This window comes from Scyliorhinus torazame, chromosome 9 (assembly GCF_047496885.1).
Source record: "Scyliorhinus torazame isolate Kashiwa2021f chromosome 9, sScyTor2.1, whole genome shotgun sequence".
Classification (NCBI taxonomy): Eukaryota; Metazoa; Chordata; class Chondrichthyes; order Carcharhiniformes; family Scyliorhinidae; genus Scyliorhinus; species Scyliorhinus torazame.
Genome location: NC_092715.1, coordinates 268,055,609 through 268,081,040, shown reverse-complemented (window position 1 = coordinate 268,081,040; position 25,432 = coordinate 268,055,609). Strand labels below are relative to the sequence as shown.

Sequence of the window (25,432 nt, the reverse complement as noted above, 5' to 3'; positions counted from 1 at the left end):
GGGGGAGGTGGGTGGACGGGGGAGGTGGTCAGTTATTATAGTTACCGAGGAGTTGGGAGTGGTTTTAATTCTTCTAACTTCTGTGACGGTGTTTATTTCCACCAGAGCCTCCTCCCCATCACACCCCATCCACTTATCCCTCTATTTCCACTCCATGTCGCAAGGTATTTGCCCTGAATTCCACATTGGGTTGATCAATAACCAACTTGCATTTATTCATTTTCATGTATCGAGTGAAAACACCTTCTCCACATCTACCCTATCAAACCTCTTCTTTCATTTCGAAGATCTCTTTGATCAGGTTGCCGCTAGAGAACGGAGCCCCAGCCAGTTTAGTTCTTCCTGATCCAGGACAGAGGTTATAGCTATCATTCTTAAATATACAGCTGTTTGTGGCTGGAGTTCTTCGATTATTCCACTCTCCTGCTGGTTTTCTACACCCTGGTAAATTATTCCTTCAAGTATTAATAAAATTCCCTTTTAAAAAGAGATTATAGAATCAGCTTCCACTATCCTGTCACACAGGGCGTTTCTGATCACAACTTGCTGCGGAGAAAAATTCCCATCTCCCCTCTGGTCCTTTTAGGAATTATTTTAAAATCGGTTTCCTCTGCTTACCAACTGACTTGCCAGTGCAAACCTTTGCTCCTTAATTACTTTCCCTCTATTAAATCTCATCTCAACCTTCTCTGATCGAAGAGAGAGTGACTCCCGTTTCTCGCATCTCAGCAGCCAACATTTCTATTGTAGAGCTGGACTTTTCAAAAGGCGGGGGAATTCACAATGGCGTGGGTTAATGCAGGTCACGAGGGTCTGATGGAATTGGAGATTGTGGATGTGGCTGTAATTGATTCAAGTCAAGCTTCTAAAGTGTTATAATGAAAGTTGATCATGAGGACGGAGAATGTTGGCGTGGTTTGAGAACTAGGATTTGAACAGAAGCTACATTGCAGATCCATCTATTATTTCCCCCACTGCACTGTACACATTAAATCAAAAGTGAGCTGGTTATTTGCAATTAGAGGCACGAGGGAGGGCGCAAAAAGATTGACAAAACTGGACGAGCGATGTGGGAAGCTGAAGGGGATGGGGGAAGAGAGAGACCTGGGAGTGGATGCGGGCAATCATTTCAAGGTGGCAGGATTAGTTGAGAAATTGCGAAAGGATTGAGCTTGGTGAATAGAGACACAAGATACAAAAGCAAGGTCATTACGGTAAAACAAAACTCTGGTTTGACTCAGTGGATGTATTGCATTTAATCCTGGGCACCACACTGGAGTAAAACCCGCCCCAAAATATCGCCGTACGTAGGCTCAACGTCAAACTTTGCTCGCTAACGCTCCAGGGAAGCACCGACAGATAAATAAAGGATTCAACTCCACCCACCTTTCTGTGCTCTGCTTCCCCAGTCCTTTGTTCTTACACATACTCCTGCTGCAACACTACACATTCACTTTGATTTTCTTTGTAAATTTAAATTCAGATTTCTCCTGAAGGTATCGGATTAGCAAAATTTGGGGGGGGGGGGGGGGGGGGGGGGGGGGGGGGCGCTAGTAATTGCCCGAGGCAGACGGGAACTGACAAACTAACTAACTGTACAACGCAATCCTCGGTGGATAGGTCTACCATAATCATCAAGGCCATATCGCAAGTACCTGTTTAAAATAGATGTGCATTAATAGTTCAGCTTACGCAGGATATACGTGGCAGAAAAAGGACATTCTGCCCATCTGGTCCATGTTGGTGTTGATGCTCCACTCAACCCTCCTCCCAACCGTTCTCATCTAAATCTACCATCGTAACTCTCTATTCCTTTCTCCCTCTTTGTAGTTTCCTCTTAAACTGGTTGAGTGACTGGGATGTGCCTCCACGTGCGGTGGTCTGGATTTACACGGGATTAGTATGTGACTCCGATGTCGGTTTCTTGTTTGTCGAGAGTACCTCTGCCTCGGGCAATTTCTCAAGCTTGGCTTTACCCAAATTCTGCACTCCCTCCTGTACCCCTACATTCTTTTTAGTACGATGACCAGAACTTCAGGTAGTACGCAGTGATGTCTAACTAAGGCTCGGTTTACAGGTTTAACGTTAACTTTGTTACTTTACGACTCTATCCCTCTGGCAATAAAGCATTGGGCCTGGTTTGCTTTCCTGTTGCTTTCTAAATTTAGAGTACCCAATTATTTTTGTGCAATTAAGGGGCAATTTAACGCGGCCAATCCACCCACCCTGCACATCTTTAGGTTTTGGGGGCTGAGACCCATGCAGGCACGGGGAGAATGTGCAAACTCCACACGGACAGTGACCCGGGGCCGGGATTTGAACCTGGGACCTCGCTGCCGTGAGGCAGCAGTGCTAACCACTGCACTGCCGTTGCCTGGTTTGCTTTCCAAAAAAATCATACAACACCAGGTTGAAGTCCAACGGGTTTATTTTGAATCACTACCTTTCGGAGCGCAGCTCCTTCCTCAGGACTCACCTGAGGAAGGAGCTGCGCTCCGAAAGCTCGTGATTCTAAACAAACCTGTTGGACTTGATCACGGTGTTGCAAGGCCTCATACAGTGCCTTACCCCAATCCAACGCCTGCACCTCCACATCAAAAAAAAACCGGCCTTGTTAACCTTTGGTGCAACCTTTACTGATTGTTGCACTATCCTATCCAGACGTGTACCTTCCAAGTAACAAGTGACCTCCCTAATCGTCTTACCAAATTGTACTACCTCACAGTATTGACCTTCATTTACCAATTATTTATCCTTTCTCCAAGTTTATCAAGTCCTCCTATAACCTGTTGCACTCGCCCTCAGCATTTGACTATTTTGGACCCTGACTTGGTTGACATCCACAAATACAGAAATTGCGTTTTGACTCCCAACTTGAAAGAAGATTTAATATTCAACACACAGACTGGGCATTAATAATGGAAACCTGGAGGTAATGAAATAATTAAAGGCTTTTACTTTATGAAAAAAGAGAGTAGTTTTAAAGTTAAGCTAACTTTTGGAATACGCAACCCACTTCTGTTTATGTTAATTTATCCAACTTGTGAAAAGTTGCATAATTTAAAAACATTGGTTAACAGATTGAGAGTACATCAAACATGGGTGGGCCAAGGGATAATCCAGCAGTCCAACCGAACAGTGCGGACACCGATCATAGGTAAATTTTAAAATGTTACCACCAAATCTCGCCGCAAATTAGATTCAGGATTTGCAGGTAGTCAGGATGAAATATGAAGCAAATTACAGAAGGCTACATATAATAGTGTTTGGGCGGAACACTAAGAATTAATTGGGCAGAGCAGTGATAAAATGATGGGGTTTAATGGGCACTGTGCTCCTTTGTAATGTGGTTGCATTACAGCTGAAAACTGAATGAGCTCATTAATCCACCACTGTGCGATGCCAAACTAGATTGTCTATTGTCTCAAAAATAATTGTTTTTGAGGGGAATGTTAAAAAGCAAATGTTTCAGAATTTGAAAAATGTGGTTGTAATCACTCAGTGCGAAATAGGGAACGATATTACCACCGAAGCTGCAAAGCATAACCCTATGCTTGCAAATGTCGTTACAGGGCGAACAATGATCCTCAGGGAATGAGAAACTCGGTGTCCACCCTCAATGCAAAATGACCCAGTTCCAGAATTACAGGAGATACCCGTGTGGTTTTCAAACCCTCGGTTAGTAACTATTAACCTAATTATCCAGTTATACAAAGTTTTCCTTCTCTGCCTCGCAACCCCCTGAACAGAATCAGTGCGTCTAATTTGGAGTTTACACTTGGTAGGTTTAAATGAATGTGCTTGGCCACCAATGTAACGGAGCCACGGTTACGGTAACAGACCCAAGTGTAGCAGTATCCGCAAAACTGATGCATATAGATTCCATTCCTCCTAGTTTCACATTTACCAAAAAATAAAAATGCTCCAGAACTGAACACAGGGAATTGAAACGTTAACGCTGTTTCTCTGTCTCCACAGGTGCTGTCCGCCAGACCTGAGCTTTTTCAGAACTTACGGATTTTTATTTCTTCAGCATCTGCAGTACTTTGCATTTTTGTACTCAAACTCAAAAACGTCAGTGCAAAACTCGATTTAATATTCAACACACAGACTGGGCATTAATAATGGAAACCTGGAGGTAATGAAATAATTAAAGGCTTTTACGCTATGAAAAAAGAGAGTAGTTTTAAAGTTAAGCTAACTTTTGGAATACACAACCCACTTCTGTTTATGTTAATTTATCCAACTTGTGGGGCATTCGCGTCAATCTCCAGCCTGAAGTGCCGAGTGGATGATCATCTCGGTCAACTGCAGAAGTCCCCAGCATCACAGATGTCAGTCTTTAGCCAATTTGATTTGCTCCAGGTGATATCAAGAAACGACTGAAGGCACTGGATACTGCAAAGGCTGTGGGCCCTGACAATATTCCGGCAATAGTACTGAAGACTTGTGCTCCAGAACTTGCCGTGCCCCTAGCCAAGCTGTTCCAGTACAGCTACAACACTGGCATCTACCCGGCAATGTGGAAAATTGCCCAGGTGTGTCCTGTACACCAGAAACAGGACAAATCCAACCCAGCCAATTACCGCCCTTTCAGTCTACTCTCCATCATCAGCAAAGTGATGGAAGGAGTCATCAACAGTGCAATCGAGGGGCACTTACTCAGCAATTTGGGTTCTATCAGGGTTAGTTAGCTCCTGACCTCATTATGTCCTTAGACAAAAGAGTTGAACTCCTAAGGCGAGGTGAGAGTGACTGCCCTCGACTTCAAGGCAGCATTTGACTGAGTGTGGCATCAAGGAGCCCGAGCAAAACTGGAGTCAATGGGAATCGGGGGGGCGGGGGGGGGGGGGTTTGGAGTCATACCCGGCACAATGGAAGATGGTTGTGGTGTTCGAAGGTCAATCATCTCAGCTCCAGGATATCACTGCAGGAGTTCCTCAGGGTAGTGTCCTAGGCCCAACCATCTTCAGCTGCTTCATCATAGACCTTCCTTCCATTAAAAAGTCAGAAGTGGGGATGTTCGCTGATGACTGTACAATGTTCAGTACCACTCACCACTCCTCAGATAATGAAGCAGTCTATGTCCAAATACAGTAAGGCCTGGGCAATATCCAGGCTTAGGTTGACAAGTGACAAGTTACCTTCATGCCACACAAGTGCCAGGCAATGACCATCTCCAATAAGATCGAATCATCGCCCCTTCACATTCAATGACATAACCATCACTGAATCTCCAACTATCAATTTCCTGGGGTTACAGCAAGCAGAAACTGAACTAGCCAGATAAATACTGTGTCTGCAAGAGGTCAGAGGGTTGGAATTCTTCAGCGAGTAACTCACCTCCTGACTCCCCAAAGCCTGTCCACCATCTACAAGGCACAAGTCAGGAGTGTGATGGAACACTCCCCGCTTGCCTGGATGAGTGCGGCTCCAACAACACTCAAGAAGCTCGACACCCATCCAGGACAAAGCTTGATTGGCACCCCTTCCACAAACATTCAAACCCTCCACCACTGTCCATTAATCTACAAGATGCACTGCAGGACCTCACCAAGGCTCCTCAAGGCAGCACCTTCCAAACACTCTCATTTCGAAGGATCAGCAGAAACATTCCTCTCTAACGCACTCACCATCCCGACTTGGAAATATATCACTGTTGCTTAATCAAAATCCTGGAATTCCCTCCCTAACAGCACTGTGGGTGTACCTACACCACAGGGACAGCAGCAGATCAGAAACACAGCTCAGCACCACCTTCTCAAAGGCAATTAATGCCCATATCCCATTAATGATTTTTTAAAAAAAGTTGGTTATTCACCGACAGCCTTGGGATTAATTTTTAGTGGATGGACTGTTCAAACATAGCCTTGCACTGGGCTGCTCGGGGCTTGGCTCTGTGCGAATAAACTGTCCTCACTTAATCCCTGGTAAGAGTATAATGAGTAATTGTCTGGCCCCACAATTTGGGCTGATAAATCAGCTGTATCTCAATTTTTAAAAAAGCAGGTTCAACAAGATCAGCATCTGTCAGAGGTGGTCAGACTGTAGCTTTGGTTTTAACACGAGCTGGAAGGTGGTGTTGAGTCAGTCTCGTAGCAGTGACAGGACTTCTCGATAATGTCAATGACGTTGTTAAGAGAACAGGTGATGGGTATTAATTGGGGGGGGGTTTTGAGCACAGATAAATAGGGGGCGGGCCATTAACAGGTCCAGGCAATCGAGGGGATCGTCCAAACTGACTGTCTGCCCCTCTACCATGGCTACATTCACGGTCAAGGGGCCTTGACAGAGGCACCGGCGATGTCCCCAGCATGCGTCCGGCCTCCCGTGCCCGGTGGGCTCCGTGGGAGCAACGTCACCCCCGGGAATGGTATTTGGGTTTACTTAGTTGCGTTAATTTGACGTTTTGTTTCAGTCGGAGTGCCTCACCAGGGGTCGGAATATTTAGAAATAGGGGATAGCTGGAATGCTGGGCTGTGTGGGAGGAGAGCTGGGAGACTGAACCAGTCATTAAAAGAAAAGCTCGATGCTTTGGTCCGAGCCTCTCCCTGAACAGGTCATCGCGAGGATCGAGCAGATGTTTAACCTTCCAGAGATGATCATCATGCTTAATATGGTTCAAGGCAATGGACTAGAACCTGCATTTATATAGTGCCTTTAGCTGGTAAAATATCCCGTGGCATTTCACCGGAACATTGACTGACACCGGGGTTACTTCAGTGTAATAATAATCATCTTTCATAGTGTCACAAGCAGGTTTACATTAACACTGCAATGAGGTTACTGTGAAAAGCCCCTAGTCGCCACAAACCGGCGCCTGTTCGGGTACACAGAGGGAGAATTCAGAATGTCCAATTCACCTGACAGGCACGTCTTTCGGGACTTGTGGGAGGAAACTGGAGCGCCCGGAGGAAACCCACGCAGACACGGGGGGACGGGGGGGGGGGGACGTGACGTGCAGATTCCGCACAGACAAGCTGGGAATCGAACCCGGGACCCTGGCGCTGTGAAGCAACAGTGCTAACCACTGTGGGTTTCACCCCCACAACCCAAAAGATGTGGTTAGGTGGATTGGCCACGCTAAATTGGCCCTTAATTGGAAAAAAAAAAATGATTGGGTACTCTAAGTTTATTTTAAAAAAAAGAGTCAACCACATTGCTGTGAGTTTGGATTCACACGTAAACCCAGGCCAGGCGAGAACAGATTCTGTTTCCTAAAGGACACCAGAACGACCAGCTGAGTTTGATGACAGTCAGTGGCTGCGTTTCACCATTTCTGGCACCATCCTTTTTTCAATGGCTGGTTTATTTTGTTAATTGAATTAAAATTCCCCAGCTGCCGTGGTGGGATTTGAACTCCCCGTGTCTGGATCATTAGTTCAGGCTTCTAGATTACTGATCCTGCGACATAACCACTGCGCTACCATATCCACAGCTGACAGAAGAACCACGGGGAGATGAGCAGATTTTTTTCTGAAATAAAAACTCAGCGAGTCGTCATCTGGAACTCGCTGCCTGTTCAATATATGTTTATATATATGTTTCTGGAACATACCTCTTCATTCACCTGAGGAAGGAGCAGCGCTCCGAAAGCTAGTGACATCGAAACAAACCTGTTGGACTTTCACCTGGTGTTGTAAGACTTCTTACGGTGTTCAAAATAATAACTTTCAAAATGGAATTGGATAGTTTTTCAACACTATGAGGAAAGAGCAGGGATGAGGGGCACTAAATGGCTTGCTCTTCCAAGGAGCAAGCTGAATTGTCTTCTTTTAATGAAATAGTAAACTTTAAAATGTTTAATTTTTAGTTGAGAAATGGCCAGTGACTTTCAATATAACACATTTATATAAATTAATGACCCAAGCTATAAAACAAAATTTGACACTGAGCCACGTATGGTGATATTGGGGACTAAAAGCTTGGCCAAAGAGGCAGATTTCAAGGAGTGTCTTAAAGGAATAGAGAGAGGGAGAGAGACGGAGGGAGGGAATTTCAGAACTTTAGTTTAAAATCTAAGTGCGTTAACTGCAGGTGTATTAGCTTGGCGAAGCACTGAAATACCAGTGTGTTGTGTGTATGCATGACAATGCTGTGCCCTAGGATACATGGGAATCAAGAAATCCCATGTTGCATCAACAGGACACTGAAAATATTTACAGTCAGGCCATCACATCGAGAGATAGATCTCTTTGAAAGTGTTAGGAAATATCGGAGCAATTAAAAAAATGAAATGAAAATCGCTTATTGTCACAAGTAGGCTTCAAATGAAGTTACTGTGAAAATGGTTGAACATCACTCATCAAGCCGGACATGTAATTAAAGATTAGGACAACAAATTGTCTCCGATTATTATTTTAAGAGACTGATACGAGATAGGATAGTCACTTGCAGTGGTGTTCAGGTAAGTACACATTAAAATGGGACACTGACGTAGACTAGATTACGCTGCCTGAATTGTTACTGTCCCGATTAAAACTCAAACAAAAACAACCATATAACAAAGCAAACACAGAAGAATACATTACAGACAGAGCAGCACAGACACACACAGCTCGTACAACACAACAAACCACATACAGGCGCTCACACATCATTCACAATCCTTACCCTGACCACATAGATTTTAAAAATCTAATTACTTTCAAATGGACGCAAATTATCTGCTTGCTTGAATCTGTTACTAATCTCACATTACATCTCAGCAACATATACAAAAGTGTAATGTATATTATATATTAAAAAGCAATCTTACCAGCGTGAGCTCTCTGTATGTGGCTTTTGAGGCCGCTGATAAAGGCAGTCTTAAATGAGCAAAGTTTGCATCTGAATGGTTTTTGGTGTCCGTGTTGGTTTTGCATGTGGCGTTCCAAGCTGCGAAAACACCAATACAAATCAAAGCGTCATAGGCGGCAACTTGCGATTTCTGTCTGGCAATGAAAATCATGGGTTATGTGCTAACGCCATAGTGGGAGCAAGGAGGGAAAGGCATGAGGCTGAAGACTTAACATCGGGTAAAAACTCCCTTATCCTGGCAGAGGAGAGAGAGTGGAGAAATTTGTACAATGAAAAAAAAAACCAACACTGCTCAGCTCGCCGTGTCTGGGAGAGGGAAGCGACGCGAAACGTTCACTCTCACCACCGGCATCACGTCAAACAATCGAAAAGATTAACACGGTCTTTCTTCAAAACGTGCGTGTGATCCCTTCCATTCAGAGCCGTCTGGACAGAGGTAAAACTAGCAAAAGTCTGCATTTGTGCAAACGTTCGAGACCCATTTCTAATGCGTTTCCAGAGTCAGCTGTGGCTCAGTGCCCAGTGCTCTCACCTCTGGAGATACGAGGTTCTGGATTCACCCCAGATACCCGATGGGATCATGCTGTGTATAAATTGGCTGCCTTATTTCTTACACCAGTGAATACACTTCAGAAGTACTTCATTGGCTGAAGTGCTTTGGGGACACCCTGTGGATGTGAAAGGCACCAGAGACGCAAGACCCACAGAGAACAGGCCATTCAGTCCATCCTGCCCATGCTAGCTCATTGAAGGAGCTATTCAATTAGTCTCACGTCCCTCTGCCCAGAGCTCGGTAGAATTTTCCATCTCTGTATATATTTTAAGCGAGATCCCAGAACCAGCAATGTGACAATTACCAGGTCATCTACCTTCACTAAATCTATTTTCATTAATGCTAGCAGTGGTAATGCTTGGCCATAGAATCATAGAATTTACAGTGCAGAAGGAGGCCATTCAGCCCATCGAGTCTGCACCGGCTCTTGGAAAGAGCACCCCACCCAAGCTCCACACCTCCACCCTATCCCCATAACCCAGCAACCCCACCCAACACTAAGGGCAATTTTGGACACTAAGGGCAATTTATCATGGCCAACCCACCTAACCTGCACATCTTTGGACTGTGGGAGCAAACCGGAGCACCCGGAGGAAACCCACGCACACACGGGGAGGATGTGCAGACTCCGCACAGACAATGACCCAAGCCAGGAATCGAACCTGGGACCCTGCAGCTGTGAAGCAATTGTGCTAACCACTGTGCTACCGTGACCCAGGGTGAATGTTACTGCCTGGGGAGGGGGGGGGGGGGGGGGGGGGTCGTTCCCACCCACCCGAGGGGGCAGGCAAGGCCTCTGGTTTGCGACAGCACCTCGGACAGGGCAGCACTCCTTCATTACTGAACTGGAATTCATATTCAGGTCTCTCGAGTGGAACGTCACAACGTTCTGACTCCGGGGCAAAAATACGACATACCACGCTTACAATGAAACTGCGCCCAACACCCCCACCCCCCATCCACTGACAAGAACATGTGCTAACCGTCGCTTAATCTACTCCTGTGTGTTGACATCACACCCAATGCTGTTTTTATGCCGGCCGCTTGGCCCATCCCGGGCCGCGTAGAGCGGCCTCCGACCGGCGCAGCGCCAACCACGTCGGAGCCGATGCTCCGCTCTGCGGAGAATCACGTGCTGGCATCGGGGTGGCGTGATTCGCGCCAGTCGCGGGGATTCTCCGGCCCGGCCCCGGGCTGAGAGAATCCCGCCCTGGTTTGTGATGCAGGGCAAGGCCAGCAGCCTGGGTTCAAATCCCCGTACCGGCTGAGGCTATTCAGGAAGGCCCCGCCTTCCCAACCTTGTCCCTGGCCCGAGGCGTGGTGACCCTCGGGTTAAACCACCACCAGTCAGCCTATGGTCGTCTGGGGCTACGGTGACTTTACTTACTTACTCTGAAGCCGGCAGCATAGTCACGAGGGGCTGAATGGCCACCTTCTGTACTGTAACAGTGCTAGGAAATGATGATAAATACATGGTCCCTATGTAAGGTTCGCAAATACTTAAAATTCCTCCCCAACGACTGAAACCGATATCAGCTCACAAGCCGGCAGAATGATCGGAACAGATCAGTAAATACGGGTGGTTATTTTAAATTTATACAAAATCACGCGGTCAACCGACACTAATTTTAGTCTTGTGGTATTTTAAACAATAACATTCTGAAAGAAAATTCCCCACCAAAATGTTAATCAGTAAACAGGCGCAGTCACGCAATACCGTCAACATTCCCACCCCCGTAAATAAAATAATTAATGTGTCTATTAAATAGGTCCATTAAATCAGTAAAACCTCTGGCCTAAATAAAAACAGTGCAATGAGCGGAATGCGAGGGTCAGTACAGAGCTACTGCTGAGCGCTGGAACTACAGTCAAGAAAAATAACAAATGAAGGGGCTAAAAAAAAAAACGTAACAAATGGATATTTTTATTCAGAGAAATTAAGCTACCCAACTACAGACTCAACCAATCTTTTTTAAAAGACCTGAATTTATTCTAATTTATATTATAAAATAAAATTAGAGAACTGTTCGAAAACAGAGAGCAATTGGTAACCATCTGGAATTTATGAAATCAGACATTTTACACAAAATACCCTTTAGTTTCAATCAGCTCACATCTCGTCAATTCAGGGCAATTAACTTTCTCTCACTGGTGATCGGTCTCTGTCCCGACCTGGGAATTTCAACAAGGAGTAAAGGGTTTGCGAATTGGGAGTCCGATACTGAGCAGCGTGCAATGGAAGGTATCAAACCAGTCGAACACTTTCTTCCTCAGTTCGTGCTGTCAGCCACAGCGTTATGAGAAGGCGTCGGGTGAAGGGGAGGTCCGTCGTGGGACGGATGATTTGCGACCTTTGGGATCTTTCCCATCGGAAGAGGATCGGAGAGATGGGCGGCAGGGCGACGCAGTGATTAGCACTGCTGCCCCACGGCACCGAGGACCCGGGTTCGATCCCGTTTCGTGTGGAGTTTGCACATCCTCACCGTGTCTGTGTGGGTCTCAACCCCACAACCCAAAGATGTGCCGGGTAGGTGGATTGGCCACGATAAATTGCCCCTTAATTGGAAAAAAGAATTGGGTACTCTAAATTTATATAAAAGAAAAGAAGAGGATCGGAAAGAAGTCTCAAGGATATTCCTACACCAGTGAGGGGCATGCTGTAGATATTCCCTTCCCTTCATAAAATTAATCATTTACCTGTGCAAAGGCAGACTGACTGTCCTTTACATCTTAAAATAATAGGACCTTCATTACGATCACAAGGATTCTAATTCCAATTGTCAGCAATTAATGTAACAAAAGCCACAAAGATGATTTAATCGAGTCTTCAGCTTCCCGGACTTAAACTCTGGAATTCCCTCCAAAATCTCACCATCCCTCTCTCCTCCAAGACCCTCCTGAAAATCCCTTTCTTTGAACAAGCTTAGGGGTCACCTGTCCCAATATCTCCTTCTGTGGCTCAGTGTCAAATGTTGTTGCTTTACCCGCGAAGGTGCTTTGGTCCCTGTCGTCATACATGCGAAGGAAGCAGAGGTGATTCTGATGCTCAAAGGTTGGATCATCAACAACGTGGGACCCGATTGTGACTCTCAATGAAACAAGACCCCGACCGTTCACTTACTTCTGCCGGAAAGCAGTGACGAACAAACAGTACTGGCAGTGATGTTTGCCTTCCCGACTGAACAAGGCGGAGGCCGTGTGACTCCTCTCGTGGGAACGCAGGCCTTGCAAAGACATGAGGATCCGATCACACTGGCTACAGGGGTAGCCCCCAATGGTGCCGTCCACACCGATGACATCCTCCTCCCCCTCCATACTCTGCTGCTCTGGTAACATCTCCGTTGGTTTATCAGCCGAACAAACTGAAGCGCTATCCCCTTCTTTGTCCTATTGAGAAAATAACACATCGTAAGAAGCAGGAACCGGGTCCACTATAAGATCAGAGCTGATCGACCTCAACTCCACCGTCACACATTCTCCCACATCCCTTACTTCCCTTTAAGAGTGTCAACAAATATCCATCAATCTCAGTCATGAATAAACCCACTGACTCAGCATTCACAGCCCCCATGGAGTAGAGAATTTCAAAGATTCATAAACCTCATGGAGAAATTTCGCAACTCAGTCCTAAATAGTTCACCCCATGAAGGCATGAAGATAGACAAAAATGTTATCATTCACCGAGATTTTGAGCGAGAGAGCACAAATATATTTTATGCTTTGCATGGCATCGCGAGGGAATTCAGCTATGGTGAAGAAAGTGGGGTCGTTACCTTTCGAGACGAGGTGGTTAAGGGGAGATTCAATAGCACTGTTTAAAGGTGCGAGGCATTGCGATAAGTCGGTGAGGAGTTTTCATCGGGGCAAGAGGCTCCAAAATCAGGGCAAAAATTTAACGTCAAAATAACCACAGCTGAGATCATCAAATGTATTTTATTTTATTTTAAACGCAGCTAGCTGCTGCGATTTGGAATGTGCTGTCTAAAAGGGCGGTGGAAGATGTAATAATAACTTTCAAAGAGTATTGAATTAATACTTAAAAGGAGGAAAATGTGCGGATTGGGAAGAGTGGGTGATTACGTGTGTGGATTTGAAGTGGTTGCCCCTCGATTTCTGGCTGTACTCCTGTCCCCGATCTTTGGCCACCCGGTTCGAGAGGGCCAAACAAGAGCACTTCTTCTTGGGCCTGTTGCTGGGGCTGGCCAAGTGACTGTCAACAGGTCCAGGCAGTAGTTGGTCTGGTGTGCGCTTGGGGGAGGGCTCCTCATGTCTGGTGTGCGCTTGGGGGAGGGCTCCTCATTCAGCCCGACTGTCCAACCCCTCCCTTCCCTGGCTGTGTCTGCTGTCCACGGTTTCCGGAGAGGGAGCTTGCAAATTGAACCCCAGGCCTCCCGCCACCAGTGGGCATCAGAGGGACAGGAGGACCTGGTAGACACTGGGGACAACAATAACTTTCCTTCCCTACAGTTAGACTTTTAAAGTTTGTGTAATTTAGTAATTACATTTTGAGATGGCCCTGTCTCAGAGCAGCAGATGCCACTCATGCTAATTATTCATTAAAACCGATGGGCGACATTAAAACTTGTCGGGTGCAATGATGATGAATCAAAGCTCACGATGCTTTGCAGCAACCAGTGCAGACCTGAAGTCAGGTATATTAGTGCTAATTACACAATTTGATTTGCAGCCTCTGTGTACACCTCCAAGCACGTCACTTCAGGCTACTCACAGACATAAAAACATCTCTTCCACAACTCATTTAGTCACAGGTGTTACAGAACTCCAGGAAAAACAAACACATCTTATTTCTCTTTCTTCCAGCGCAGCGTAGAACCTGGAGGGCTGCTTATTCGCAAATGTGTTCCACATGCATTCCTCCTCTGACGTAAAGGGTGACTTATTCCTGTACCCATGCAGGATTATCCAATTCTCCAGGGATTAAATCGTGCATTTGAACCATTAGCCACATGTGTGTTGCTGAACTGTATAATATTGCAATTTAAGAGCTGGACCACACAGTTAAGCAATGAGCAAGTCGCCCCACTTGCCTGGGACATGCACTTAAATAAAAACAGTGCCAAAAAAAAAAATGCGACAAATGAAACTTAGTGCGAAAGGAAAACAAGGTTTTAAAGGCATTTCTCTTTGTTTCCCCCCTAGCCCTTTTGTCCGTTATTGTAAACCTTTGGTTGCTGACCCATATACTAGAGAAAACTTATCAAAACTCGTCATAGCTTTGAAAACCGCTACTGAATCAACCTTTAGCCTTCTCTGCCCAAAGGAGAAAAATCTCCGCTTCTCTAATCACTCCACATGACTGAACTTTGTGATGGATAATGGGCCCAGATTTTGCATCAGCTTTCACTTACATTACAGTACTGAAACTGACATCAACTTCTGGATTAGTTGGATGCAGAAATGCACGTGCTAAAGGCTGCACGGGGGGGGGGGGGGGTTGTTTAGCCCTGCTGCCTCACGGCACCGAGGTCCCAGGTTCGATCCCGGGTCACTGTCCGTGTGGAGTTTGCACATTCTCCCTGTGTTGCATGGGTCTCACCCCCACAACCCAAAGAAGCGCAGGGTAGGTAGATTGGCCACGCTAAATTGCCCCTTGATTGGGGGAAAAAAATAACTGGGCACTTTAAATTTATAAAAAAGAAATGCAGGCATTACATTGGAATTAGGAACAAGCCATTCGGCCCCTCCACCTCACTCCCCATTCAATATGAACACAGCTGATCGGATTGTAGTGCCAGTTCATTCCGTGCCTTTCTATAGGGGACGCTGTGGAAGCCCCACAGGATATTAGAAACCACTGAACCGATGGCAGTTTTCACTCCAACACGGTTCGTCTCACTTTAAAAGACATTGTAAAAGATGCACCTCATTGAATGAGACATGACCGGGTTTTTAAAAAGTCATACTAAATTTATAATTACTACTAAACTCCCTCAATGCCCCCGAAAACCTAATTTCATATTTGTTGATCGTCAAATTCCTTTATTACAATAAAAAAATACCTTTTTTTTCCTGCCAAATTTTATGAAGCTTCAACTTTTACCTTAATCCCATGCGTATGTCGCAGGTTAACCAGTGCTGTGCAAAATGGAGGCCAGCATTCAATGACATATTTGAACAAAGAATTCACATTTGGGAGAATTTAGTTCTTGCATTATCGTAGCTTTGTTAAAACAGAAGTTGTATCAATTCCAACCGTTTTCCCTGCCTTTCTTAGTGAGTCAGTAGTGGTCCCAAACTGCTACATGTTGAAGACAACTTGGTCTGCATATTATTAAAGACCAATTTTTGGACAGGCATTTAGATAAACATCCCTTCAACTCTGGCGACCTCAAGTTAAACCCAGCCCAAGTTAAGCTAATGTTCACAAATCTGACATCTTGTACATTAGACAAATCAACGGGGGCCAAATCAGAAGTGAGCCTGCAAGGAGAGCTAGCCAATCAAGACGAAGCGGAGTGAGTGAATGTTGTGTTCCTTGGAATGAATAAGGCTTAAGGGTGGTCTGATCAAAGTTTCCAAGATATTAATGGAACTGAGAAAGAGACACCTCTGTCGCTGGCTTGGGGAGTCTCGAGTTTAGGAATCTAAAAATTAGTCCAGACCTTTAAAGAATAAAATTAAGAAACACATCTCCACGCCAAACGGTGGTAGTGGTTTGGAACTCCCTCCTACAAATAACAATTTCTACTGGGCCAGTTGTTAACTTTAAATCTGTGACAGACAAATCTTTGTTAGGCAAGGGATATGCGGCAAAGGTGGGTATATAGACTTGGGTCAGATCAGCCGATGATCTCACTGAATAATGAACAGACTCAAAGAGCTATTCTATATTATCATAGAATTTACAGTGCAGAAGGAGGCCATTCGGCCCATCGAGTCTGCACCGGCTCTTCGAACGAGCACCCTACCCATGGTCAACACCGCCACCCTATCCCCACAACCCAGTAACCCCACCCAACACGAAGGGCAATTTTGGACACTAAGGGCAATTTAGCATGGCCAATCCACCTAACCTGCACATCTTTGGACTGTGGGAGGAAACCGGAGCACCCGGAGGAAACCCACGCAGACACGGGGAGGATGTGCAGGCTCCGCACAGTCAGTGACCCAGCGGGGAATCGAACCTGGGACCCTGGAGCTGTGAAGCAATTGTGCTAACCACAATTCTATTCGATTATAGAAACCAAAAGACATGCAATGCCTTCCCCAAATAAGGAAGGTAGTTCCAACTGTTGCCTGCGAGTTGAGTTCTCGTTTTAGAAAGACAATGTGGTGCCTCTAAAAGGACGTCCCCACCTGCTTGTCGTCTTGTAGCTGATTTATGGGCTAAATTCTCAGGACCAGCAATCAGGCACATGAGCCTGTGTTTGAAGATTTCATAGCCAAAGGGAGTTAGACGAGGGAGAGTCTACACTACAGGACAGATGGTCAGGCCGAGCAGGATGCAGCTTCCTGTCAGTTGAACAGCGTAGCATTGATAATTTTAATTATGTTGCCTTTGCTGAGTCACAGAAACTTAACGAAAGGCTTGGGTGGAGGAGTAATTACTCAAAGGGATCAGAACAGAAACAAAACTTATCAATTCTAAAAAATACACACAGTTTGCCTACTTGCTGCAATGTCACTCCAGAGTTTAGGCTTCGAACAGACACGAGGGCCCATTTGAAACAAGCGCACAACAGTGAAGCTCACCTCTTCACCGCTCCGAGCAGCATCCAACGACTCGCCAAAGGCAACGTGCTTCCGAAGGTGGTTCGATATAGCTCTGGGTGTTGGATGGACCTCGAAACAGAAACTGCACTTGTACCCCACAACATTCCGCTCTTTAACCAACGAGATTGAGCTTGTTGTCTGGACAGCGACCGGCTAGCGTGAAAGAGGGAGCAAGAATATCGAACAGTTTACAGTTTTTCATTGACAGGAGCAGAGTAACAACAAAACTGGGTCGAATGGCTTCCGGTTCCTTGCTCCCGGTGTCAGCTGCTGCTCAGTGGGGGTAGCACTCCCAACCTCCCAGTTACCGGTTCAAACCCCACTCCAGGGCTTGAGCTCCGAATCTAGGCTGACACTCCCCAGTGCAGTACCGAGGGTCAGCTGCACTGTCGGGAGAACTCTCTTTCAGCTGGGACATTAAACCGAGGCCCAGGGAAGACGCAAAACATTCTCTGGCCAATATTTCAAAAGAGAACCAGGGAGCTTCCGTGGTGCTGTCAGCATTTATCCCTCCGACAACAACAACAACCCCAAAACAGGCGATCCAGTGTCTGCCCATCATTCCAAAATGAATTAAATGGCTGTAAAAGGCTGACCTGAATTCAGGAAAGATGCTACAGAAATGCAAGTTTATGTTGCCAGTTTTGAATACGCACCATAATAATCATGTTGATGTGCTTCAGTTACATTTACCCAGTGACTGATACATGTGTGAGTACTCAATTCATTTTTTCCAATTAAGGGGCAATTTAGCGCGGCCAATCCACCTAACCAGCACATCTTTGGGTTGTGGGGGCGAAACCCACGCAGACACGGGGAGAATGTGCAAACTCCACACGGACAGTGACCCAGAGCCGGGATCGAACCCGGGACCTCAGCGCCGTGAGGCTGCAGTGCTAACCACTGCACCACCGTGCTACCCCATATGTCTGGTTTCTTTAATTGCATTTTGAATTTTGGCCTCTCGGGACAAAATCTTCCAAATTTCAATTCAAAGCACAAACTTTTTCTTTAAAAAAAAAAGGTATCGGGCGGGGCTCTCCTTCAGCGGGATCCTCCGTTTCGCCGGCAGTGCATTCACCCCCGGGGATGTCCCGACGGAGTGGGGCCCAGAATGGTAAACCCAATTGGCCGGCTGCCGGGTCCCACCCATTATGTTTCACACCACCTTATTTTTAAAATAAAAAGTAAAACATTACACTGCTCATTTGAGAGGCATTGTTTGAATGTCCATATTATCCACAACACTTTCATTTATTAACAAAGAACAAAGTACAGCACAGGAACAGGCCCTTCGGCCCTCCAAACCTGTGCTGATCACGATGCCCGAACTAAAAAGAAAACCTTCTGCCCTCACTCGGTCCGTATCCCTCGATTTCTTCCCCATTCATTAAGAGATGCCTCTTAAATGGTGCTAAAGTGCTTGCTTGCTTCCACCACATCCGCAAGCACCACATTCCTGGTACCCACCACTCTCTGTGTGAAGCACCCCTAATAGGGCTAAAACATCCCAAGGAAGCTCACACAAGTGATGAACAAACAGAATTGGAGACCACGCCACAAAAACAAAATAGCTGAACAGGTGGAGTGGGTTTTTCGGAGAATCTTAAAAAGGAGGGAGAGGGACAGAGAGGTTAACGGAGAGAATTGCAGAGTGCCCAGGCAGCTGTGAAGACACGTGGTCATTGGTGAGGCGATGCAAACAGGGGACGTAAAAGGAGGCCAGAAGTAGCAGAGTGCAGTTACCTCACAGGGTTGTGGAGCCGTAGGAAAATAATCAAGTTAAGCAAAACTGACAGTGTAAAAAAAAAGTAAAGCTCCAAGGAGCCTTATTTATTCCAGGACGCACATCAAATTTAATTATTCACAAATGTTATTTTTTTGTTGAAGGAAGTTACGAGTTTCCTTCCAGTGAAAAATCCATTTCTTGCATCCTTCTCATTTCTTCCGAACTTGCACCTTGGAATTTTGAGAATTATTTCTAACCCCTAATTAACGTGGACTTTTTATTTCTGTTCCGCAGTCTCGCCTGGAGGTGCAATCTGCTCAGCAAATAGGTGGATCTAAAAATAAAACTGCCACGTCATTAACATTCAAAAATAGGCATTTTATTTTATTACTAATGCTGCAGAGTCCTGTCACAATGTTCTGAAAAGTGCTCTTGAAAAAGAAAAAAAAACTCGGACCACGCCCCCAAAGATTTGACCACAGTTCCCTCGGTCCATTCTCACAAGACGCTGGCCCAAGTTCTGGAACCCTCCCCACCGTCACGTCTCGGTTCCTCCAGCTTCGCCGACAGTTTCAGACTGGAGAGGGCTGGGTCGGAATGCGATTCAATGCTGTGTTTGTGTGTTCGAACAAATTCCGTTGTAGTGCAAATGCTGAATCCTCAAGAATCATACTCTGTGCACCCAAATATTAATTGGCTGCAATGGGGCAATAACTTCACCGTACCCCCCAAAAAAATCCCCCTACTGATATTACCTCATCTGGCCTTGGTGCTAGAGGGATTTTTCACACCAATACCCATCACCAATGCAGCTCACTTGATCTACATTAAATATCATTAATCTCTGAACAAGTGTCAATTTCTTCAGTTAGGCTTTGCCTCAAAAATAATCTGACTCCCCACACAGGAAGATCCCACAAGCAGCAATGTTGCCTGATCACCTCGAATTCGACAGCACTCCCCCAGCGCTCCACTGGAAGGGCCAATCTGGATCTAGTGGGATCTGAACCCACAAACCACCGACTCCGAGGTGAGAGATTTACTCACTTCCTCCAGGTGACTGAAGCCCAAAAGGCAATAACAAAGAACGCTGCAAGTCACAAACTGAGAGAGAAAATGCTGGAAAATCTCAGCAGGTCTGGCAGCATCTGTCGGGAGAGAAAAGAGCTAACGTTTTGAGTCCAGGTGACCCTTTTGTCAAAGCTAAAGGACATAGAAAGCGGGAGATATTTATACTGTGGAGTGAGGAAATGAGGGATGAGTCAAAGCCACAGAAACTCAGAGCAGAGAGTGCTAATGGCAGTCCCCAGAGAGAATAAAAGGTTTGAAAGGCCAAACAGCAGAGAAACTACCATCAGAGGGTAAACTGTGACAGGTGTAGATGTGGGAGGGGATCCCAACAAAAATATTTTTTTAAAAAAAAAGATGTGGGGGGAGGGGGGACATGGGTGGGAGAGGGGCAAAATGAGTAAAAGGGGGCAGCAAAGAGGAGAAAAGGGAAGGGAAGGAGGAATAAGATAGGTGGACAGAGTGGGGGGGGGGGGGGTGGAATATATATAAAGAAAGACAAGAAAGAAATAAAAGGCAAAAGACAGTTAAATGAATTGGGATGAAAACAAATGGGTCGAGGTGGGATAGAGCTGATCATCTGAAGTTGTTGAATTCGATGTTCAGGCCGGAAGGCTGTAGCGTGCCTCACCGGAAGATGAGATGTTGTTCCTCCAGTTGGCGTCGAGCTTCACTGGAACATTGCAGCTGGCCAAGGACAGACATGTGGGCATGGGAGCAGGGTCTTTTTTCACTACAGGTCACAAGGTGTGCAACTGGTCCTTTAAAAATGATCTTGCCTGTTGGGTTTCTAAAACGGCATTGTTCGGCACATTGTCATTTCCCCTGAACAATAGCTGGATGTTTTTCCTTTAAAAAACCATCAGCCTTTCGTCCCCATTTCTCAAAACGTGGCGGCAACTGCAGGGCCGTTGTGACGATGAGAGGAGGCCAGCTTCTCGGCACCCGCAAATAAAAGTGCCCACCCCCCCCCCCCCCCGACCGCACGTTTCGCTCGTGATACCCCTTCACTTCCAACTCTGACCCTGCAACCCGAGAGGAATGGGAGGGGAGGTATGAGGAATCCAGTGATTCCAGGATTCCGATCGCTATGGCGCCATTCGCACAGCTTTCAATTCCAATGATCCCCACAGTTGAACAGCTCTCGACTACTTTTCCCACAGTCACTGGTTCCCACTCCAAACCAAGTGGGTTCGAGCAACGTCCACTCTACTTTTAGAATTATGTGGAACTTCCATTTCCCTTCACCAAAACATGCGGGTTTTTCAAATTCAAATTAACCTGCGATGCATGTCACATTGGCTAGGCTTGTGACTGGAATACGGAGCCCAGTCTGGTAATCCGTCATGGCAACTGATCGAGTGATCTTCAAAATAATCCCGAAGAATGCTACAAAACGATTCCTACGTTAAAGAACCTCAGATGTGTCATAATGGCCGCGGTCTATTTGTAGAGCACTGCAAACTCTGAGGTGGTCTGTTGTAAGTTGATAAAATAATTGAATAGCTGGTTAGCGTCCCTGGGGTTTAACTGATTGAGGAGGATCAGGAGGCATCATTTCAAACTGCGTTGGGGGGAGGAATGGATTGGGATGGTGCCAGTTCATTTTCCCCCCGCCAAAGCGCAGCGAGGTTCTGAAATGTGTCAGCAGCTGGTGCAGACCTTGCCTTCAAGAGCGAGCTGGACTGGATCCTAACTGGGGACAGAGGTCACATCACATCGAAGGTCTGCGTCTTTATGGAGAGCACTTGGTCAGTGTGCTTTCCTGGACTGGTCTCGCTCGTCTGCGGAGATCGGAGAGGAATTTCACAGGGTATCTTTTTTCTCTTATTTTCCCTGTCTCTCCCTGGAGATGTTATGGAAAAGGCTTGGCTTCACAAGAAAGAAACGGCAAGCTTTTTCCATAAAGATGGTGGTGGGGTGAGCATAAGGAGAGGGTACATGGAGAGGAACTATTTAATCAGGATTTCCTGACCATCATGGGCGTAAGGACAAGCACGATGGCTTATATTTCCTGTATTCAATCCTTGTCCTGTGGTATAACATTTGCTATTTTCTAGTCCTCAAGCTTGTCTACATCTTTCTCCCTCCCTCTTCAAATCTTCTCATTTTCACCCATGTTTTTTTTTTAAAAAGAAAGATTTTGCCATGCCTGTCACTGGAATCCAATACTTCATTCATTCGGAAAAGGTCTGATCTCCAAATAAGCACTTTCTCAATGTCCTGACTTTCAATAGATGCTACTGTGTGCTGATGTCTCGAGAGAGCAGATTACAAGGCCTGGCACATTGCCACATATTTTTCATGTGAATAATGGAGAATGAAACATTCAAGAGCGCCACTGTGATCTCCTCAACCCTACACCATCCAGTGAATCCTACAGCTAAACCGGTTTGCTCTATCACTTTGCACCCAGCAGGATGACAAACGCATTCCCAACTTTCTTACTCATCACAATGAGCATTTCTCAAATTTGGCTTCCCCCCCCCCCCCCACCCCTTTTTAATCTACTGCCCAAAACAAACTGGTGTGGCTCAGGAGGCCATTCAGCCCCCCCGTACTTGTGCAAAAACTATCCCCTTGCCCCCCCCCCCCCAACCCGCAGGGTCCTGCAAATATTTCCCCTTTCAAGGATTCATCCAAACCCCATTGGAAAATTACTACAGAAGTTGCCTCCACACCGCCTCTTGTGGCTTTGATAAGTCCACGATTGATTTTGAGACACATTAGAAATTCATCAAAGCAAAGCAGCAAATGTAATTTGCGTCTTAAAAAGAAAAGGAAGGCAACAGATCTGCAGCGCCTGTGAAAAGACGGCAAAAAGAAAAAAAACAGGAGATGGAGTAAGATCGAAAACAGCTGTGAGCACTGCACCTTGGGAAGAAATATTGGCCTTGGGAGAGTGAGAGAGAGAGAGAGAGAGAGAGAGAGAGAGAGAGAGAGAGAGAGTGCAGTGCTGATTCACCACAATGATACGAGGGCTGAAAAAGTTAAATCATAACGACAGGTTGCAGAGGCTAGGTTTGTAATCCCTCCAGTATAGGAGATTAGGAGGCGATCTCATTGAGATGTTTAAGTTGAGCAAAGGGTAGATATAAAGAAAAAAATATTTCCTAGAGTTGGGGACGGGGGACGGGGAAGAGTCCAGAATAAGGGGGTAAAAGGTTACGATTGTCAGCGAGGCCTATCAGGGGCGATGTCGCACAAAGGGGGGTGGAAATCCGGAATGTTCTTCCCACCAAAAAGCCGTGAGGCCAGGCGGAGGTCAACTGAAAATCCCTGCGGCAGGAGGACTCAGCGCAAGAGACTGCGGAAAGTTATGCCGGTCAGTGGTAGGTTTGTAGGAATAGATCGAGCTCTTTACTGACATCCAGAGAGTGTGGAATATCTAAGCCACACGGAATAGAAAACGGTGCTGAACAACCATAAAGAATAACCAAGTGGCCCGGGGTGGACCTTTAGCAAGGTCATCAGGAATGGCGGACAGCTTATCGAGCCAGGCAATAATAACTCCGCAGTTTCTCTTTGGGAAAGTTAGCATTTGCAAGGATAAAAAGGTTGTGGAAAGCTGGCTTTGGAGTGGCAGTTCTGGCAAAGCCCCCAGATGAGCAGCTGCCCAGGAGCCAAGGCGAGCATCTTTTTGATGCAAGTTCCTTGTGCGAACGTGAACCCAGCACATTTACACAGGCTGCGTACTTCAAGCCAATTGGATGGGTCAGTGACAAGGAAGGCCGGGCCTCTTTTTCCGAAATAGAAGGAAGGGCGGTAGTTACAGCAAACAGAGCGTCATATCAGATTCGACTGGAGCTGATGGGAAGGGGAGGTGGGGCAACTCAACACTTCAGCTGGTCCGAGAGGAGCGCAAGAAGAGTGAAAGCAACAACTGGTCTTGGGGAAGTGGCAATTCTTGCAGGATTCTTGTGCCAAATAAGACATGGCTGGCTGACGGAGGGTGCGGTGCTCCAAAAGAGGCAGACATAAAATGGTGGTCAGAAGAGACAAACGCAAAGAGACAAGCAGGGGGTGCATGTGGCACAGTGGTTAGCACTGGGACTGCGGCGCCGAGGACCCGGGTTCGAATCCCGGCCCTGGGTCACTGTCCGTGTGGAGTTTGCACATTCTCCCCGTGCCTGCGTGGGTTTCACCCCCCACAACCCAAAGAAGTGCAGGTTAGGTGGATTGGCCACGCTAAATTGCTCCTTAATTCGGAAAAAAAATAATTAAGTACTCTAAATGTATTTTTAAAAAAGTAGAGACAAACACAGAATTGGGAAGCACGGGTAAAGTTCTGAGTGTCTGTTTGATGAGAGGTGGAGAGCCAGGTTCAGGATAACGCACTGTGCAAGAGCGAAACATCCCCTTGGCCATTCTCACAGGGGAAAACGAAGAGGTCCTGAAAGAAGTTTTGCTTGACAAAGGGTGCTTAAAAATTCGAAAGAAACAGTTGGTCAGTCGGGTGAGGAGGTGACGGAGCTGACAGGTCACGAGAAAGGTGAAGGGGCATTGAAACCAAGTTTCTCACGGAAACGGAGAGAGCAGGTGGGAAGCTATAGACACAAACGTGTGGTGTGTGCGGAGTTTGGAAGATGCAGTGGGAAGTCCAAGGGGACAAAGTGAAAAGGGGAAAGAGCCTGAAAGACAAATACGAGACGATAGGTGATGGAAATGGAACTCAAGGAACAGGAGTGGGACAATCACGTCCTGGATCCAGCTCCACCAATCAAATCGACCATGATTGATTTGCATCTCAGCCCCCATCTAGCTGTCTTGGTTCTGGTACCCTTACCGGGAAACAATAATCAAGATTGGGCAGAAGTGCGATCGACTAATCATGGTTCAGTGGTATAGCACTCGTCTCAAAGTCAGGTGATTCCGAAACGAAATTACGCACCATGGACAGGAGCACAAAATCTGGGCCGACATTCCCAATCTGCCCACGTCTGCCCTCCTAGGCGAGTTTCAAATGATCCCATGGCACTATTATAAACAAGAGCAGGGGAGTTCTCCCCAATGCCCAGGTTGATATTTATCCCCCAACTAAGGCACATCAGCTTGTGTTCATTATTTCTGGGAGCTTGCTGTGCGCATATTGGCTGCCATGTTTCCCACGTTACAGTGAAGTCACTTCACAAAATACTTAATTGGCTGTGAAGCTTCCGGAGGTCAGGGCCATGCATGTTTCTTTCTTTATAGCCGGTGGAATAGCTGTGCATGTCTCCAAGGCTGGGGTAAATTGTGAATCTTTTAGTCGGCGCTCGCATATTGTTCACGAGTGGGGTTTGTGGCAGGGGTGGGGAGGTGGTTCCAAAACTAGAGGCCATAAACACAAAACAGTCACTGCTCAATAAAATAGGGAATTCGGGAGAAATGCCGGAGAGTGCGAAGCTGGATAAAGACACAAGGGGGGAAGGAATAAAGGGAGATGTGAATGGGGTTAAATGAAGAGGGAAATGGAGAAGACCCACGTTGGGCACTGAGACTGGAATGGGCCCCGTTCTGCTGGTTCCTGAGCTGCAACTCAGCATCGTAACGTCTTCACCAACGGTGGT

The 25,432-nt window shown here is 46.3% G+C and overlaps 1 protein-coding gene and 1 long non-coding RNA gene across 10 annotated transcripts in view; one reads left to right on the top strand and one right to left on the bottom strand.

Moving 5' to 3' along the window:
* znf462 (zinc finger protein 462) overlaps window positions 1-25,432 on the bottom strand; it is a 114,474-nt gene that overhangs the window by 17,288 nt on the left and 71,754 nt on the right. For all 9 annotated transcript variants that reach the window (XM_072517463.1, XM_072517461.1, XM_072517464.1 and 6 more), the window contains 3 exons: window positions 17,066-17,239; window positions 12,474-12,739; window positions 8,759-8,877 (listed from right to left, as the gene is read on the bottom strand). In XM_072517463.1, coding sequence (XP_072373564.1) covers window positions 8,759-8,877; window positions 12,474-12,739; window positions 17,066-17,239 — 559 coding nt within the window. The remainder of the gene's footprint in view (window positions 1-8,758; window positions 8,878-12,473; window positions 12,740-17,065; window positions 17,240-25,432) is intronic.
* LOC140429909 (uncharacterized) lies at window positions 3,577-4,176 on the top strand. Its single transcript, XR_011949238.1, has 2 exons — window positions 3,577-3,678; window positions 3,979-4,176. It is a non-coding gene; the product is annotated as an uncharacterized lncRNA (long non-coding RNA).